Here is a 19,064-nt window from a genome sequence, read left to right as displayed (position 1 = left end):
GAGCTCACAGTGTACAAACGCGGCAGTACATTACATCTTACATCAAAAAATGTACACCCTTCTCGCTGTGATGAGCAAGAAGAGATTGTTCCAGTGTGTTAAACAAAAAAAACAACAACATAGTCAGTGGGCTAACCCTAGGCTGAAAAGAACCATAAAACAATTTGGGGCACATAATTTAATTGCTACAATTATTGAACCATCGGCTGGATTAAAGTCTTATACCCGAATATGTGCTCTTGGCCATATCTGGATATAGACAATGACTTTCTAATATGTTTTTGATACTTTTTGAATGGTTTATTTTTTTAAGTGATTTTTGTTTTTTATATTATCAATGCTTCAATGTTTTAGCCTCAGTTATAGTTAAGGCTCCCTGTGTTGTTAGGCATTTTTTCTGCTTTTAACAGGAAGCATTTTATGACATTATATGCAAGTGTGTAATAGTGATTAATCATATGCCAATCTGTGGTAAATGAGCCTTAAATTAATTTAATTGAGAGGGAACCTCCCTTTTAGCTTGCAGAACTGGTGTACATACAGTATACATATTTAGTTAGGGGTTCCTTTCCTTTATACATTATTCCTTCAAAAACATTCTTTAAGTCTTTGAGGAGTTCATCCTTGGATAGAGTTTGCCCACTGTAGACACACAGTCCAGAAGAAAAAAAATAGGTCATATTAAAAAAAAAATGTTTCTGTGGGCTATAAGATTTTGTTTCTTTTTTTAATTAAGAATGTCTGTAAAGGCATGTGATTCTTGGTAGACAAGTACAGCAAAAATCTTTTAACTAAGTGATGATTGAAGAAAACAGTCTTCAAGGCCTTTTCTAAATATCTGATTCATTCTTCTGCGAAATCTTTGAACTTCACAAGACGGCATAGATTAGACTAAGAAGAGGCGCAGATGAATGAGAGAGAGAGAGAGCTGCAGAAGACAAGGCAAGCATATTGATGGCTCCCAGAAAATCTTTAAATGTTTGTTGAAATTGTGCAAGTTTAACACTAAAGGCGGAAAAAGAAAGATATTCAATCGATTGAGAACGTTCTTCCTACGAAGCACTCAGAATTCTAGATCTAGGCATTTTACTTTTCTGTTACAGCTGAATAAAATCTTTTCAAAGGAAGAAAATACTGCAGAAAACTTACTTGAACAGTCACTGATGGCTGTGGCTCCAGAGATAGTTGTGGTGCCATAAAATGGGCAGGACAAACAGTAGGAGCGTCCAGCTTCAGGCTGGTAGTAGTCTCGTGGGCAGCGGTAGCAGGACATTAACCCAGTACGAGAGAACTGCCCTGCAGGGCATGGCACTGCAGAGACATCACACAGTTCCTTAGTGCTACATCGTCTCCTAACAGCAGACACCCGTGGCTTTGAAGCGTTAAATGTTTCTTTATCTCAGGAATCAAAGGACAACTGTGAGTGTAGTATGCTGTAATTTTATGGAATTTCAAAATCCCTTTTTAAATGGCTCATTTAAAAGTATAATCATTACACAGATATAGTCCTCCAGTTTTTCAGCTTTATTTACCCTCTTGTACATATTTTCTTTAACAGCTAACGTTTCTTTACAGCCATATACTGTATAACAACTAATTATTTTTGCTACCTGCAAAAAGGAATCATATTAATACAGATGACTGGAGAATCAAATTGCTCCTTCGTGTGTTTTCCACTGCTGCATCTGTTGAACTCAAAGTATTCCTGAGAAACATTCACAAATAATTTTCAGTGTTTATGCAACAAAATGACAGATTCTCTAATAAAAGCAAAACACAGTCCCCCTTCCTCATTTAAATCTGTTTAACAATTAGAAGGGATTGTGCCTATTCAGAGTTTAGAATTATTTCAGCACAACAATTATGTTTATGTTGGAGCTGAGAAAAGTGAAAACCCAACTTAGTAAAATACCTATTTAACCTGCAGAAACATTTAGCTGTGAGGCCTCTCGAGTGACTCAGCTAACAAAAACAAACGGTGAAAGTGTAAGCTAAACTCTATGTTCCAGGCTTGGCTGGCTTGTGCCCAGGCTGTATTATTCACATCTGGCTCTGTAATTTCCCAAATGGCAGCACTACAACTGCCTGCGGACCTCAGGTAGGGTGATCTTGAATCACACAGTTAATCCATTCTTTACCAGGCAAAATGGTTCTTGAGACAAGAGTCTTAGTAGAGGGCCAAACTGACATAAAACTGGAATGTCCAAACTGGAAGACTATACGAACAAAGGGTTTGCTGTGGAAATATTCTGATTTACAAGGGGACTGGACATGCTACAGCAGAATGTTTCATTCAAATATTCATTAATTAAATCAAACGATAGCTATTCACTCTTCGATATGTGTAGAGTATTAAAACGTTAACGTGACTCTCCGTCACTTAAAGTAGACTGTATTTTGTTTTTCAGATATCAACACTGAACATTTCAAAATCATCACTGTCAGCACTCACCTCCGCATTCAGTCACATCCACAGCTCCCCTGTTCACTGTGGACGTGTCTTTAGGACAGACCTCGCATGACTTTGACCCAAACGCTGGCTGGAATTGCCCTAAGGGACAGGACTCGCAGGTTTCTAGACCATTGGCGGAAAAGCTCCCTGGTTTGCACTGCGCTGAACATGAAAATAATAAAGTTATCATTTTACTGCAGCACGGGAACATGGGACAGAGCCCCAGTTAGCCCTGTTAGAATCAAGTCACACTTTTGTGTCAAGACTGAAAGGCTTTGGAAAAGAAAATGAAAGAGACATTAGCTGATACATTTTTCATTTTAGTAATTAAATCAGAACATCTTTAAATGTCAAAATCTGTTTTTACTGTTATCGCATTATTCATAATGCAGGACACAATGGTTGTGTCGGTTGAGGGGGCATACACAATTGTAGTTGATTTTTTATCACAAAGATGCCTTCGGCCAGTTACTACAAGTTTGCAGTTTTGAGATAGGGTCAACAGCCACCAATTTCTGCTAACCGGATTTAATTCTTAATTTTAAATTTGTCCAGTACACAGAAAGACTGAAATATAAACAACGCTTCATATAATAAAATTCATAAATTAAAACTGGATGGGTCCTTGACTACCCATGTACTGTGTGCTGCATGTATATTTGCCTTGTACTTTGCAGGAAGCAATACACCACAAATAGCAAAAGGTTTCCACAAATGCACGTACACAACCACTCAGAAATACACAGGCAGCGAGCAGAGACTTTTTTCTCTTTTTGTTTCATCCCTGTGGTTTATGACAGCCCCACAATTAACATTTGCACAAAAAAAAACACTTCCTCCATATTCTAAGAAGAGTGATAATAATAAAATTCTACCGGTACCACATACTCATAATGTGACTGATTTGCAAAGTGAAGATAAATAACTGAACATCAGCATTGCATAAACACTTCATTTAATACCCTGTGATGTTTATTAGTTAGTAAAGTTCAGTTTTTTGCAAAGTGTATTAATGTGCGCCAGAAAACAATATAAATAAATCAGAAACAAAATGCTTCTTCAAAAACTGCTGTAGTTTGTGTTTTAATTGGATGTGGTGTAATTCTTCAAACAGAATCCTTTCAGATCCACTTGTCATGAATTATTGTACAGTATTTCACAACAGTAGGATCAGGACATTTATTTTACTGAGAAAAGGAGTTTATTTAACTCTATTTTGTTCATTAATTTAATTAAGATATGTGGCATTCAACTGCATGTAATGTTTCAAAGACAGAGGTCATGCAATTTCAGTACAAAACACATTTCCCATATTTATTATGTGCGGTTAAGAGCTAGAATTATGTTGTCAAATGATATTTGCTAGAGAAATGTATGCATTCATCGTGAATATTCTGTGCTGATTTTAGTTATTAAGAATGACTGCTTGCCATCAAGAAGCATTTCTTTATTTTGTTTGTGCCTTGTTCCTCACAGCACATTCATTTAGATACTGTATAAGGCCAGAGAGAGTTAGAATTAAACTCTCTGCTGATAAATAAATGTAAACTGGAAAAGCTTCAAAAAGATGCAAACACTAGAAAATTATTTTCAAATTACAGTATACCCCATACCTTTATGTGGTGAATGTCATTAACAGTACAATGTCAGAACCTAGCATTTACTATTTACTCACAAACACAATAAAAATGAATGGTGTAGAATTCAAATTCATTCAGAGAAAAACACTTTTACACATTGCAATCAGTCAGATCATCTATTTTCTAATTTGGCTCAATAAAATGGAGTGAAACTCAAATTTAACAAGAAAAATTAGATGACGAGATCCAGTGTGTACAGCATGCAACAGTGAGCATAAAGCAATCTTTATATCATGCAGAGATGTGTAAGAAAGGTTTAATAGAAATATGAAAATTAAATCTAAAAACATGCATGGTCAAAACCAAAATAGCTTAACTTTTCGTATAGATCCACAAGCAGTGAGATTGGCAACACATTAAGCCATCCCCCTCGGACCACACCTACACCATCACCATCTACCTCTTTATGATTTCTTATCTATTGCACATCTCCAGTCATTGTTTACACGTCTGTATTGTTTACATTCAAACTGTCTGCATGTTTACTTGCACATTGTCTACTGTTTGTTTGTATATTGTGTTGATGCACTGTCTGCACTTTGTTTTGTTTTTTACACTTTACACAATCGAGAGACTTTCTGTAAGTAAGAATTCCAGAGTACCAGTACTGGTTACATATGGCAATAAAGTTCAAGTTCAAGATCACTTTGAAAAGTGAAATAAGGGTGGATGCTACACATTAGTGGTGAAGGAGGGGAATTTCCATTACCTATGAAGCGCATTGAGTGGAGCGTCCAGAAAAGCACTATATAAGTGTAGGCAATTATTTATTATTATTATAAATACATTCCTGTTTTTATTATGCAATAACCATCCATAATGAGAACAACCCTAGTGAGGACTGAGGCAGGCTGAAGTATGTATCCCATGCACAGGACCGAAGGCTGAACTGAGAGCACATGGCTGCTCTCCCCCTTTACTTATACAGTATGTAGTAAATGTCAGTAACTTGGACTGATACATGGCATGTACAGTGTACTGTACTTGCAATAACGACACACTGGCCTCTAGAGGGCACTAGTTCACAGAAACATAGTTTCGGGGTTAATCGTTATTTTAATACCTTTTGCAGGAATTTAAGCAGAGCTGGGAAGCCAATGGGTTAGGTAGCTGGGCTGGGCAAAATACCAAGCCAAAAAGAGAAAGAGAGAGCTAGGGGACAGGAGTTATATGCTTGGAAAGCTGTTGTGAAACCCAACAATGAAACAGAAAGTTTTATGCTTTTAACAATCAAGTGTTAGCCTTCAAGCTGACAACAGGAAATCAGCTTAGATTTCCCATAATAAGCTGTGGCAGTAGTAAAAAGTAATGTTAGCTCTTCATGTTAACTGTTTAAACTGTTGTTACATCCGCCAATGGCTGAAAATGTCATTTTGTAACACATTTAAAATGAAGAAAAATGCCATTCCACACATAAAATCATCCCTAAAAACATGATGTACCCAGAAAAGAGTCGCATTACATGATTTGTTCTGTACATAAGCCACAGAGCATGTATTGGATATAGTATATAGGTATAATCTTTCAACCCCCCCACCCCACTGTGTGGCATATTAGCTCCTTTTCAAAAATAATATGTGAACAGTTATGTTTAGGATGTGAGGACAGAGTGATGACAAACCAAGAGTAACCTGAAGGACGTGCTAGTGAGTATTGTGGAGCACAGGCCCTGGTGTGCCTGCATAGACTGTTCAGGCTAACTCTTGTCCCAGACCTGGACTAAACCTGCTCAGTCCAGTTCACCCTCCTGCAGTCTCTGGACAGGGTCTACAGTACAGTAGCTCTGGCAAGTTTTCAGGCCAGTCTTCAGGGCCTAATTGTTTTCATGGAATGAGGAATAATCTGAGATAAATCCCAAAAATCCAAACCTTTTCACAGTCCTTGGGACAGGAACCGGCCTGACAGTGTGGGCACTGGCCCCGAACAGTACAGATTCACACCAGACAGGCACCTGGCATTGCAACACCATTATGAATGGACCTTACCTTTGCATTCTGCAGCGCTCTTTGAGTGCATGTACACTGTGGAAAACCCAGCTGGACAGCTTTTACATTCCACCTGGCCTTCCTCGTCCTGATAGGACCCAATCCAGCAGCTTTCACAGGCATTGTACTCCAGGGAGAAGTAGGTCCCGACGGGGCAGTGAACTGCAAAAAAAAACCACACAAAGCTAAGGTGGGTCTTAAGCAGATAAGAAGGCCAAGACACGTTCTTTTATTACAAATTGTGTTCATAAGGATTATCACTCCACTGCTTCAGAAAACCCTTACTTGGTTCCTGTCATTCCAGAAAATACTTCAAACTTTAATGCTACAAGATATACTGATGGTAGCTGTACAATACACGCATGTTCCCTCTGTCAGTATATTGCTCTAACATGTGCATAACCAGTCCTTTATATAGGTGCTCATTTTTTGCATGCTATTGAAGTTATGGGAGAAGCACTTCGAATGATTTGATTGTGTCAATTTATAAGACAGAGATAGGTCAACACTGCTAGCAATACAAGAAGAATGCGCGTAACAATGCTGTTTGTCAGATTAAGACCAAGTGAGAATGAAAGATCACACTGCAGTCATGGTTATTGTATACTGCAAATGTACAATGATGCACCAAATACAAAAAATACACAAGAATTGAGGTCTTAGACTAGAATATAAGTTCAGGAAAGGAATCAGGACTCACCACACATACGCCCCTTTAACACTGAGCCTGGTCTACAGAACAAAGACGCCTTCTGACTCTCCAGAGATTTAGTGTCAGCTACAATCACCTCTGAAGCCACGCGGAAGGTGAACAGGGGCTGCTTGCTTAAGGTTCTTTTTAACCGGTTAGTCATTTTCTCCAGGGTTTGGAGCAGTCTCTTCTGGTTTTCTGCTTCCGCTGTGTCATTCCTCTCCGAGGGCAAGGGGACACTTGCTAGGAACACAGGGACAAAAATCCCTTTGGAACTCAAGAGAAAAATGCTAAAGTCTTATTCATCTGCCCCCTACTCTTCAACCAAGATGCAGTGATTCAGGCTTACAAATAAACAAGGCGCTACCGCTGCATGCAAAAGCTTATACAGTATGTGCATCTCGGTTTTCACTGAAAAGTTTCTCTGTTCTGTTGCTGTGCTCTCCAGGTGTAGGCTTCTCCAAAACAATATAATGCAAAGTAGTATTTACAATCAAGTCTAGGTTGAAGCAATGAGTGCATGGTTCACGTACAAACATATATTTTATAACAATCTTCTGCATTTGTCATTCTAAAAACACCCCTTCTGGAATCCCCAACTGACTTTTACATCAGATGACTCCCATTATGCATGGGGAGAACGAAGATGGATAGACATTTTCCTACAACATTCTCTCACTGACATTGTCAGAGCTCAGCAGGCACCTGGGAAGGAACTGCTGTTTCACCCAGGATCTTATCTTATCTGGTCGGCTAATCTCAAACCTGTCCCTGGTGGTGCTCTGAGGAAGCCTGAGCACAGTTGATGGCATGCCATGAACATGCAACAGCTGTGTCAGAGACTCAGTACTTGTTTACTGATACAACCAAGGGAGCACCCTATTTTTATAGAATGAAACAACGTGGGGGAAATATTTTGACGCACAAACAATGTACCAGTAAAACATAAATTCACGAATCTTAGGCATTTGTGCCTTTTACTACTTCAGGAGGCTCTGAAATAAACGCACCTGTTATGTTGAAAATGATTTGTATTTTCTGGTCTCTTGTAGGGATTTGATGCTGATGCCTTTTCCTCCTGAAAGGTACCATTTTTGGTGAGGCCCCGCCTTGCTGTTTGGAGGCAAACTGGTCACTGTGGAAGCCAGAGTCAGTGTAGGCATAATCCAGGCCACCCTGTGAACCCCAGCCATGTCCCCATCCACCTGGACCTGCAACAGCAACAGCACCACAAAACTGACTAAAAATAAGTCAATAGTATTGAGTAGCGAGGTGGCTGTGGGGCCGTAGTGGATATCAATTTTTAATGCTTTATAGAATATCTGTATTCTTCCTACTTCCACAATGTACAATATAACTTTATACAACATTGCTGCGACTGTAAAGAGGGCATCTCTGAAATATTAGCTGTTAATAGTTTCTTGTTAAAACTTTTCCGTGGCAACGGGTTATACCGCTACTGAACCTGTCAAAAAGCAAGCACATGGGGAAAGCTCCTCGATCGTCTGTTTTTCTTGGTTTATCTTAAGAGACGCATTAGCTAAAGAGACTAGAAACATCAGACACAACAACGATGGTAAAGTAAAAAGTCCAGCTTGGCTCACTTTCAGTTGTGAAAGAACTGCGCAGTGAGTGTGTGAACTGTGTCTGATCTGGAGAAACTCATGAATGCCCTTATCTCCTTAAGATCTACAGTAACTATTGTAACAGCTTGCTTGCTGGCCTCTTAAAAGGCTGCAGCATTTATTTAGAGTATAGGTTTTCATAGGAAATATTTTCATCTCCTTATATAAACCACGCCTTGCATATACAGTACGTTATAGAATCGCCTGCTGGTTAGGACTGTCTATGAGAACTCAAAAGCTGAAATGTTATCTGAAATATCTGAAATACTGTTATGGTGTACATCTTAATAGCTATTCTACTGATTCTCATCTCTTTTGCACTACAGAATGAAGCCCCATGATGTTCAATTATCTCCCCTTATCTGCGTCTGTGTTTTTATGTCACAGGTGAAAAGATATCTTTATACTGTGGCCCATTTTCATATATCATTTGTCATCTTTTATGTCGTACTTTTCTGTGTTCAGAGCTGTCAGACATCGGTATTAATGGAGCTTTACCAGCCTAAATATTCATGTCATTAAAGAGAAAATGTGAACCCATTCGCTCCGTGAGTACTTGTCTTACCAATGGCAAATCCATTTTCATAGTCATAGTTGTATTCTAGGCATTGTCCTTGAGGGATTGTCTCCAATTTGCACACCACGTTATCAGCACTGCACAATGAGGGAACCTGTGAAAACCAATAGACACACAGGACTGAAATGTCCATTTCTTCCAGGCCTTTAGCACAATTATTATGTACTGCATGTTATGTCCATTCTTTGGAAAACAAAATCTAGAAATGTGCATTTACATCTGCGAACAGGAGGCACCTTTTTAAACAAAGGGATTTGAGAGTATGGAAGAAGCTCTAGAGCCATGTTGTTGAAGCAGGAACCCTGGCTTCTTTCAAGAAATGGCTCAGGTCAATAAACGTCTACCGAAAAGACGACGAGCAGAATAGCCTCCTCTCATTTGTAACCTTTTTTAAATATTTGTACGTGTGTAGTACCAGTTGCAAGGAGGATGCACAAATTAAACCAGGAGTTGTGCACGTTGCGTGGGCAGGTTCCCAGATATGGGTATTTTGTATAAAACAAGGATGTGAACTCATATGCAAGCAATGTGCTAAACAAAAGAGTTCATCCAATGGGTGCTTAGCATTTGTTGCACCCCACTATTGTTTGTAGTGGAAAAAAAGCCCCCTTTTAGCTTTTTTCATGGGTGCTTCGTTCTTGGATAACATGTCAGGGGATACAGCAGAGTTCTGCAGGTTTTACAGGTCTTTGGGGCTGAGCAGCAGCACTGTGGCTAAGGATCTGCGCCTGTGGCTGGAAGGTTCCTGACTCAAATCCCGCGGCCGGCAGAGGAATCCTACTCCGTTGGGCCCCTGAGCAAGGCCCTCTCACCCCAGCTGCTCCAGGGGCGCTGTACAATGGCTGACCCTGCGCTCTGACCCCCAGCTTCTCTCCCTGTCTGTGTGTCTGTGTCTCATGGAGAGCAAGATGGGATTTGCGAAAAGACTAATTCCTAATGCAAGAAATTGTATATGGCTAATAAAGTGATCTTATGTTATCTTCAAACCACCGGCACAGGAAGAGCTTGGAGAAGCTTGTAAAACTTGTCCATTTAAGCCAATACTCAGCTGATTAAGGGCGTTAAGATGGCAACTGGACTGAAAACCCAAAGACACAGTAGCCTCCCAGGATCAGGAGTGTGAAGCCCTGGGATAAAATACTGTCTTTACCACTACTTGTCTACTACTCCAATCTACTCCACTACACGGTTTAGCTGCAACCAACTCTTTGGTCATTTAATTGATGGTAATTAGCACTTTCAATATAGGAGCTGGTCATCAAATAAAGAGTTGGTCATAACCAAGGAGCAGCAATGAAGAAATTGTTAGGGCCTCAGGCTGAGTATCCTGGATCTATAGGAATGAAATTACATGGAGAAAGTATTCAGTAACTGCGTTCTTACTTCACCCTGAAGTGTAGTATAAAATTCGCCAGAGAATGCTTTGAGCAGATTAATGTCATCACATCTGGAGGCCTTAAAGAGCATCTCGAAGGGTTTGTAGCCATGGTTCGCAATGCGATTCACTGTCAGGGACGAATCAACAAGAAAGACATCAGGTCAGAAAGTCACACAAAAAAATTCAAAGATTTTCTGGTTGAACCTCTTTGAATTAGGCTTTTATGTAGTTTTTACAATACCTTCATAACGTCTTCTTAGAAGCCATATAATGTGTTATAACATTATACATAAGCGTTATATCATTCTTTGAAAACATATAACCTTATAATCTTATGAATGCTATAGCATCATTATGCAGGTAACACAGCTCCTAATTGAAAAAGAATGTGACAATTTCTCTAATTTTGACTTGATGTTTATCAGCCAAATTATTTCTAGTACATTTCACCGTACATAACTATGAGTACAAGTCATTCCCATTTTAATTTTAAGTACAGTACTTACTTAAAGGAAATCAGTTCATTTTACATGAAGAGTTTAAAAGGACTATTTAGAATTGTTGCTCTGTTTAAAGTGCCTAAAATAATGAGATAATGAGATGATAAAGGAAAAAATCTGTCTTTAACATTGTTTTGGAAATTTCAATGGATTGTCTTCGGATTTATAAGAAGCACGGCCAGTTTTCCACAAGAGCTGTTTTGCAAGGGTGGTAAGAAGTTCATTCCCAGGACACGACAAATGCATACCTTTATAATACCGAAGGGGGCTAGAAGCACTAATAGAGAAGTACTGTACTTACAGGAACAGTCAGAGAACTCTGCTGAGTAAGGGGGTTCCCACATCCCATCATTTGCACAATAGTAGCTGTGAATGGGCTCATGGGTGAAACTGTACCCCTCTTTGCAGTACAGTGTGCAGTTCACGCCATGCTCATCTTCTGTGCAGGTAAATTCTCCATTCACAGGGTGGAAGGGCTGCTCGCAAAATGATCCTGCACATGCAAACACTGTATACGTTAGCTGAAGAAACTGTGGAGTACTTTTAAAACAATCTTCAAATCTGGACACGCTTTTCATCATTTAAATATTTGACAACGGAAAACTGGACAGCTGTAAAAATCAAAATCCAGCCGTCTCATAAAGCTGAAAAGAGGTTTAATTCTGCTGATTGAAAAAATAAATCAAATGAAGAGTCTGTAACTAAATCACTAAAGGCTCAGATTTTATTTATACAGTTTCTGATCCCGAGGCTTGAATGACCACAGACCTCTAATGATGATGTGTATATCACAGGTCCTGTTGTTGCCAGATGGATCAGTAGCTGTGTACTGAACCACTGTCTCCCCGATAGGAAACAGGTCTCCAGGAGAATGAGTGCTTGATATCATTACAGCAGCTCCTGGTGGTGACACAAGCACGTCATACAACAACAATCAAATGTTAGATGGACACACACATGTACTGGCTCATATCTATCATTATTCTGTTGCTAGAATTCGAATTCCATTTTACCTTTTAATGATGATAATAATAATAATAATAATAATAATAATAATAATAATAATAATAATAATAATAATAATAATAATAATAATTATTATTATTATTATTATTATTATTATTACTAATTTAGCACCTTTTTAACTCTTCTTATCTTGTATACTGTAAGTTCTTCAGCACAGCATCCAAGTTATGGAGCAACAACATAACAGTTTCAATACCTGGACGGTACAAAAGAGGGCAGCACAGAACACTGCTAACATAAGACAAGTCCTAAACAAACTACACTGCAGTAGGTTACTATTTAGTTGGGTGTTTCAATGCTTGGAAAGGAGGTATTTTGGTTTGTACATAGTATTTCAGTGATGTTTGGGAAATATATTTGCTGCATTATGAGCATTAAAGTGAAATGACAGCTGTTGAGTCTACAGTACTTATTCATTTAGCTGTACTGTAATTAGTTTCCACATTGGTTGAAACAGAATATGCCAAAATAAGTGTGCAACGCAATGCCAGCATCACTGGACGTCACATGATCGTTAAGAATAGGAATACAAACATGCATAAGTTGTGTGACGTTTGTCTGGTTTATTTAGAGCAGAGGCACGTAAACAGCAAAGCCATCTTCATCACTGGTTTACACAATTAATTGTAAGGGTTCACTCCACAGGAAAGCTACTGTAATACAACTGTGGTGTGGGGACAGACATAGGATGCAGTATGTCATTGTGGTGAATTATAATGTATGGCTCGTCCTGGTTAGCCAGAAGGAATCGGCGTGTTTGCCCAGTGTCCCACAAAACCCAAAGGATGTAATGACGCATCAAGGCTTACGGAAGGCTAAAGCATTACCCAGGCTTGTTCACTGCAAATTAGGCCTCGTTTTTACGTAATAAAGCTACAGATTCTCTCAAAATCAGTACCAGAATTATCAGAGAACTGTGGCACGTCCCAGACTGCAGTCATCTCTGTCTCTGAGGTATGGAACGGGGGCGGGGAACGACACCGGTCAATGACTGGGGGCTCCGTGTCTAAAGAGCAGAGAGACCGGAGTCAAGACGAGGAAATCGCAGAGACAACTGACACATCGGAGACATCTGAGGGAAAGGATTGTCAGCATTTGTAGTGCTAGGACTGCATTGCTAAGTTTATGTTTATCTTTTTCATTTTCTTCAACATCGGATCACTGAGCTGTTCCTTGAGCATCAGACCGCTGTCAAAAGGTGTCAACAAATACGCTTCAGTCGCATTGAGGCTCCTAGTCTGTGCACCGAATGCAGGATTGTTCTTTTATGAGCTCTATTAACAAAGTAACTGGATTTTCGTTCTCATCCATTAGGATACATAGCCGGTGCAGATTCAACATGACAGCCTTTCGAAGAAATCCTCGTCCCCCATAATACATCACTTCCCCCATAAAAAATACATGTAAAGTAAAAGCAGGCAGGTGCATTGTGCCCCCAGTGAATCACAGTCATCACAGTCAAGGAAACATCTTATATTTTTTTATTCGAGGAGGACAAATACTCTGATGTCAAGTTTTCAGGATCAAAATCAGTGCACAAACTTGGTCGCTCAATGTCACTAAAGCAATTTTATTTGCCCCATCTACCATGTCACCTTGCTGCTCAATGGCAGAAAACTACTATAATAGTATAGTAGCATTCACTGCTGTATTTGCCCCTCCTTAAAGATTCATACACACTTTTTTGTCTTTGGCAGGAATACAGATGAATGTGAATGTGACTGAGAAGCTAAAAAAACAAAAAGCAATGCTTTTAACTTAAAAACTTAAAAACCAATGCTTTCCTCAACATACTTGTCTTACACTAGACAGCTTGCTAAGGGATATTTACCATTATGGGAAATTTCTTTATTCCTGTAAAGCAAAAATTAAATAAAAAATTTAAAGGTCTGGAAAGTTTGATGTTAGGATGCAATGGATTTGAATATTCAAGTATGGCCCTTACAGTATAGAGTAAAATATATGTTATTTTTGAGAATTCATTATAAAGGGAAAACGTAAGGCTGATATTTCCCTTCAAATCTTTTTTCTGGAAATCAGCTCTTCACTTACCAATCACCTTGACATTGAAAGAGCACGAGGCCTTATTGTGAGAGCCGTCTTCTGCTGTGTAAGTAATCCTGACCTCGCCGATACGGAACAGAAGAGGGGGAATGAACACTGGGGTCACCTGAATAGATACCTTGGGGGGAAACAAACAGTACTTTAGGCATCGATTGTCCAAGTCTGGAGCTGGAGAGCTGCTCTGCCTGCAGTATTTCTAGTTCTCTTTGAACTACTGTACCTGAAGGACAGGGCCATATTTGTAAACAAGGTTCATTTAAATGAATGAGTTAGGCTGTTAAGAGCTGAGTTGGAATGAAAACCTGCAGGCACACCAGCTCTCCAGAAGCTAGACTGGAAATTGCTGCGCTGTGTAATGAGGATTAAAACATTCCTGTCCAGAGCTTACGATACCAAAATCAAGTCAGGAATACCACTCAACACATAAAATATGTACAAGCTTAGCACGATGAAAGTGAAAACAAGCCTTGGTATATTTTTTGATGAAGTATGTCTAAAAAACTGATTACAAAAATTCTTCATGAGGATCCAACTTACACCAAGGTCATACAGTACATGCTTCAAATGGGAATGTCCAAAAGTGAGCTCCTGCCCTTCCCTGAGAAGATTGTCGATATTCTTGGGAGATGACTTGAACTGCCAGATGGTCAGAAAATGACTCGTTAAACAAACTGAAAGCCAAAGCTTACCTCTTCTCCTGAGTTATCTCTTGCGTTGGGGACAATCCAGCTTATATTGGCTGAGCTGTGATGCTCCATGGTTTCAGCCACAATATCCTTAGGGCAGTTAATTTGCGGTGGTTCAATATCTATATTTTCAATAAATAAACACAGAGTGTGACAGATAGGCCAGTGGGAAAAATGATATAGAGAAAGCATGAATTACATATTATTTCTAGGGGTGCGTCAGTGACTCATGTTTTCTCACTTAAATTTCACATTTTGTGAAGACTGGTTTCTATTATCAGAGCAGGCTACCCTGATGGTGTGTGGTGCTCTTCACACTAATGCAAAGGCACAGCACAACTCTTGTGCTCACTAATATGAAAATAATTTATATTACATGAATTTTTAATGTCAGTAGCAAGTCAAAAGGATCCAATTTCATAAAACACATTGGCATCGATCCTGTCTAATCTGCTGATACAGTAACTATGAAATATCTTAGTTTTAGCTTTTTTGATTTGTTAATGAAAGCACTTGTCTGACTTTAAATTCAATCATTTCTCATTGCCTATTTGAAATAATTAGATTTTGAGCAACCTAACTCTATCAAGAAGTTGTAGATATACGCAATTCACATGTCTATTAATTATAAAATTCAGATATATCAATTCCTATAATGTGAGCTTGTCTAACATCCAATTTTCTAAATGGCAAACACGTTACATTTACAGTTTACATAATGTAAATTCCTTGTGTATGAGGTATTATTGATGGGATTTGGAATTTAACTGCATGTAATTTAAACTTTAAATTTAAATTTGGTAATTTTGTGAGGAAAAGCTACATACTGTAGATTTACCAGTTCTTAATTTTTCACTTTCTGGGAAGTTAATCAGTGAAGAAAGTGCGATTCTTAACAGCATTGTATTTGGTAAGTTTCACTTTCATCCATCCATCCATTTTCTGACCCATTTATGCAACAGCACATGGTCACAGGACAGGCAGCACCTATCCCAACAAAGGAACTGGAGCCAGGTGGGAGACACCTTGTACAGAATGTGAGTCCATCACAGGGCAAGTTTCCCTTATTGAATCAAATTGTTTTATGACAAACGTACTTTACGACAGTAAGTCTCAGCTACGTATTTAAGAACTTGCTAAGTAAATATCTTCTTTAGCAAAAAAGATGCTTTTTTCATATTTGAGGTACTGTATTTACAGTACTTTAACAATGTCCCTATAGCATGTTATAATTTTCATTTCAAATTTCCGTGAACATTTATTTAATGACCGAACTTAACAAACAATGCTGTAATCAACGAGTCAACATATACAGCACTCATAAAGCATAATTATCCAGCTCAGAATTCAAGTTACCCTTGTGCTAAAACTTTAGAAAACAGTGTTTAAAACGACATGGACTGTACCTGTACAGATGGCCCTGTGAACATCTGTGCTCCATTTTCCTGAGGTCAAACACTGCACTTCTGTCTCTCCTGATAAACTGTAGCCATGGTGACAGCTCAGCTGGCATGTAGTTCCCATCTTCATTTCCTTATCTCCACAGGTAGGGGGCAACAGGAGCACATTTTTAGGTTTCTGCAAGGGTGGACAGTGGATCTCTGTAATAGAAGCAAATGAAACATGGGATTCAAAACAAAAGCAAAAGAAAGTAAAATATAAAGTATAATTACATACAGTCTTGACAAAAAAAAAGAAATAAGGTTACATTAAGCCTTCACATTTTTAGGAATTTCAAGGAACCAAGTATGAAAATACGAGGAGCAACATTATTGAATTGTGTTTTTAATTATTTAAAATGTGGTTTGATTTACTTTAGAGTAAACCTAGAATATGATTTAAATATGTACAGTATGTAATTTGAGAAAATGAGCACAAGACCTTACTTGCCTTAAAATGCAAAGAGGCACATTGCAAATTACCTTTACACAGAAGTCTGAAATACTGTACCACCTAAACACAAACTAATTGACACAGTATATTGTTTGTGTACAGTTGTAAAATAGAAACTTCACCACAAGCTTTCCAGCATTTTCAGGATTGTTAAGAAAGGCATGCTAATTAGTTGAAAACCTCATTGTATTACAGAACAATATTAGATATCGTGGTATCCTTTCACAGCACATGTCCTTAATTGACTCCATTGTCATTGAAAGCTTGTGCAAAATATTTCATGACACTGGATCAGTGCACTACACTGTAAAGAACGTAAAGAGCACTACACTGCCATTTCCAGAATGCAGATCTGCAGCCAAGGGTTATTCTGTATTGAATAATAGCAGCCATTCCAGTCAGAACCGCCAAATGGAAGTCCCAGAGCAGAACCAAATAGTAACCTTTCACTTTGGAATTCACAAATTCTAACAGATCAGCAGAATCAGTCTTGATCCTGATGACAAATGCCTCCCTTGCTTGCAGTGGTTGGAGAAATCCCATAATCAGCACGTGCTCCTGAAATGAAGAGGAAGGGCTGTTCTTCGTCTCCAGCTTCTGCAAAACGTTTACGGGGGACATCTCTACTAAACCCATTGTTCCAGTAAGAACAAACAGGTCATGACAGAGCTTCATTTAGTAAAAGTGATTCATGTCACTTCTGGGTGTGTGATTTTAATCCAAATGGTACAAGTTACTATTCTTAAAAAAATAACTGAATCTGACAAAACTTGAATAAGCATTCAGCTGTCTTTTACAAGAGTGTATTAATCATTATCAGCAGGGCACAGCTTAATAAACAGATATATTATACTGTGAATTCCTACATCCCCAGGGATGCTCAGAGCTGCCAAATACATCTTTGCTAGGTTACCAAGTTCTTTATGTATTTGTCTGCTATGTCTCTATGTGAGTTTGACCCATAATAAAGACTGAGATGCTTCTGGTGTTACAATATTAAGTATGTTTGTGGTATATTAAGTTGTTTTTGATAAGCACAGTTTCAACTCATCGAAGGCTATAGTGCGTAAGCCTAGCAACATACTGTAGCCTTCAATGATTTGAAATATACAACCCAAATGTGGATATTTTGAAAGTATAAATACAATCACATAGAATACAAATCTTAGTAACAAAGACATTTTATTACATTTTTAGAACTTGGCTGTGCTGTATGTTTGACCCAGTCATACACAGTATTATTGCTTTACCTATGTAATATTAAATAATTCTAATTCATAATAACCCCTGCTTCTTATTTTCTATTGCAAAATGTTTAATGGAGGATATTGTTAAAAATTGTCACAAGCCATGGTTAGCCCCAATAAATGTACTCACTATTCATATACAGTAGAAACGGAACCACAAAGGTTCAGTCCAGTTTTTTGGGATGCCGATTGTCTGCTAAATATCTATAGTCAGCAAAACAAAATCATTCTTAGTGTTGTGGGTTTAAATTTCTTGAATGGAGTGCTTTACCCAGATTGCTACAAAGGGATACCCAAATTTGCATGTATAAAGAAACACTGAAAACTCACATTGCACAACTTTCAAAAGACAAAATCTTCTTTGTCGGGAAATTGCACAGTTGTCATAATGTGATCAAATTACTGAAACTAAACTTAATAACAAGAAACCATGTTTCAGCCAAGAAGCAGTCGTTTGGCACATCTAACCCATTGAGTTGTAAGTACTTTACTGATGCAAAGATCATTTAGATTTCCCCTGATGATGATAGAGCATCAGTTTCAACAACATGGGTGAGAAGGGTATTCCAGGTGAGCTGTAGCCACTAGGAATTGCGATTCAGTGGAACAAGCCTTTTGTCTGCTGTTCTACATATTACAACACAGAGAAAGTGCACCCATGGGATCTGAAAGTGAAAGTAGTTTTCGACAATAACCGCAACCTTTAGATACATGCTGGAAAGAAATGACTGAATTGACACTTTAATAGCGACGCCAGTCTGGGAGCAGTCATATACTTATATGACCACAGGGGCTGAACACAAACCCAGACTTGAAGTCTTGTATAATGCGTTGTATTGTTACAATATGTTTAGAAGTACAAAATTGCTTTTCTGCCCATGTACTGTATTTAAGCAGAAAGTTGTGTTGTAAGAATGGATTGCATTTGAACTGTTCAACTGTAAGACCTTCAGTTGAAATAACACTGACAGTACCAGGTGATCCCAAAATATCTTAATATTCGGTCAATTGTTCTTGAGTCTTTTAACATCAGTGCTTAGTAAAGTCAAAGGTCGGGATGTCAAAAGACCAAATATTCAGGGCTTGTAGTCTAATTCAGCACCAACTCTTGGATTCTGGTTAGGCTAAATAGGAGAGACCTAAGCAGGGAGAACGCTGATGAATGCCTTCTTGTAAGTCAGCAGACATTAGTGATTTTAAAAACTCTGACTCACTCAGAAAAAAAAAGGTGGACTGAGGTTTGGATAAACACTTGTTGTTACCCTTTCCATTCCAGAAGCATTGCAGCATTCTTCACGGC

At 38.5% G+C, this 19,064-nt stretch overlaps 1 protein-coding gene across 2 annotated transcripts in view; it reads right to left on the bottom strand.

The window, feature by feature from the left end:
* Positions 1-19,064, bottom strand: part of svep1 (sushi, von Willebrand factor type A, EGF and pentraxin domain containing 1) — a 93,560-nt gene that overhangs the window by 35,118 nt on the left and 39,378 nt on the right. For both annotated transcript variants that reach the window (XM_069192425.1, XM_015345784.2), the window contains exons 7-19: positions 16,031-16,225; positions 14,628-14,746; positions 13,927-14,056; positions 12,773-12,880; positions 11,617-11,748; positions 11,150-11,341; positions 10,354-10,475; positions 8,959-9,064; positions 7,779-7,979; positions 6,778-7,011; positions 6,078-6,239; positions 2,453-2,614; positions 1,150-1,311 (exon numbers count right to left, since the gene is read on the bottom strand). In XM_069192425.1, coding sequence (XP_069048526.1) covers positions 1,150-1,311; positions 2,453-2,614; positions 6,078-6,239; positions 6,778-7,011; positions 7,779-7,979; positions 8,959-9,064; positions 10,354-10,475; positions 11,150-11,341; positions 11,617-11,748; positions 12,773-12,880; positions 13,927-14,056; positions 14,628-14,746; positions 16,031-16,225 — 2,025 coding nt within the window. The remainder of the gene's footprint in view (positions 1-1,149; positions 1,312-2,452; positions 2,615-6,077; positions 6,240-6,777; positions 7,012-7,778; positions 7,980-8,958; positions 9,065-10,353; positions 10,476-11,149; positions 11,342-11,616; positions 11,749-12,772; positions 12,881-13,926; positions 14,057-14,627; positions 14,747-16,030; positions 16,226-19,064) is intronic.

Source organism: Lepisosteus oculatus, chromosome 1, assembly GCF_040954835.1.
Source record: "Lepisosteus oculatus isolate fLepOcu1 chromosome 1, fLepOcu1.hap2, whole genome shotgun sequence".
Classification (NCBI taxonomy): Eukaryota; Metazoa; Chordata; class Actinopteri; order Semionotiformes; family Lepisosteidae; genus Lepisosteus; species Lepisosteus oculatus.
Note: the sequence above shows the minus strand (reverse complement) of the source record. Positions and strands in the feature narration are given on the sequence as shown.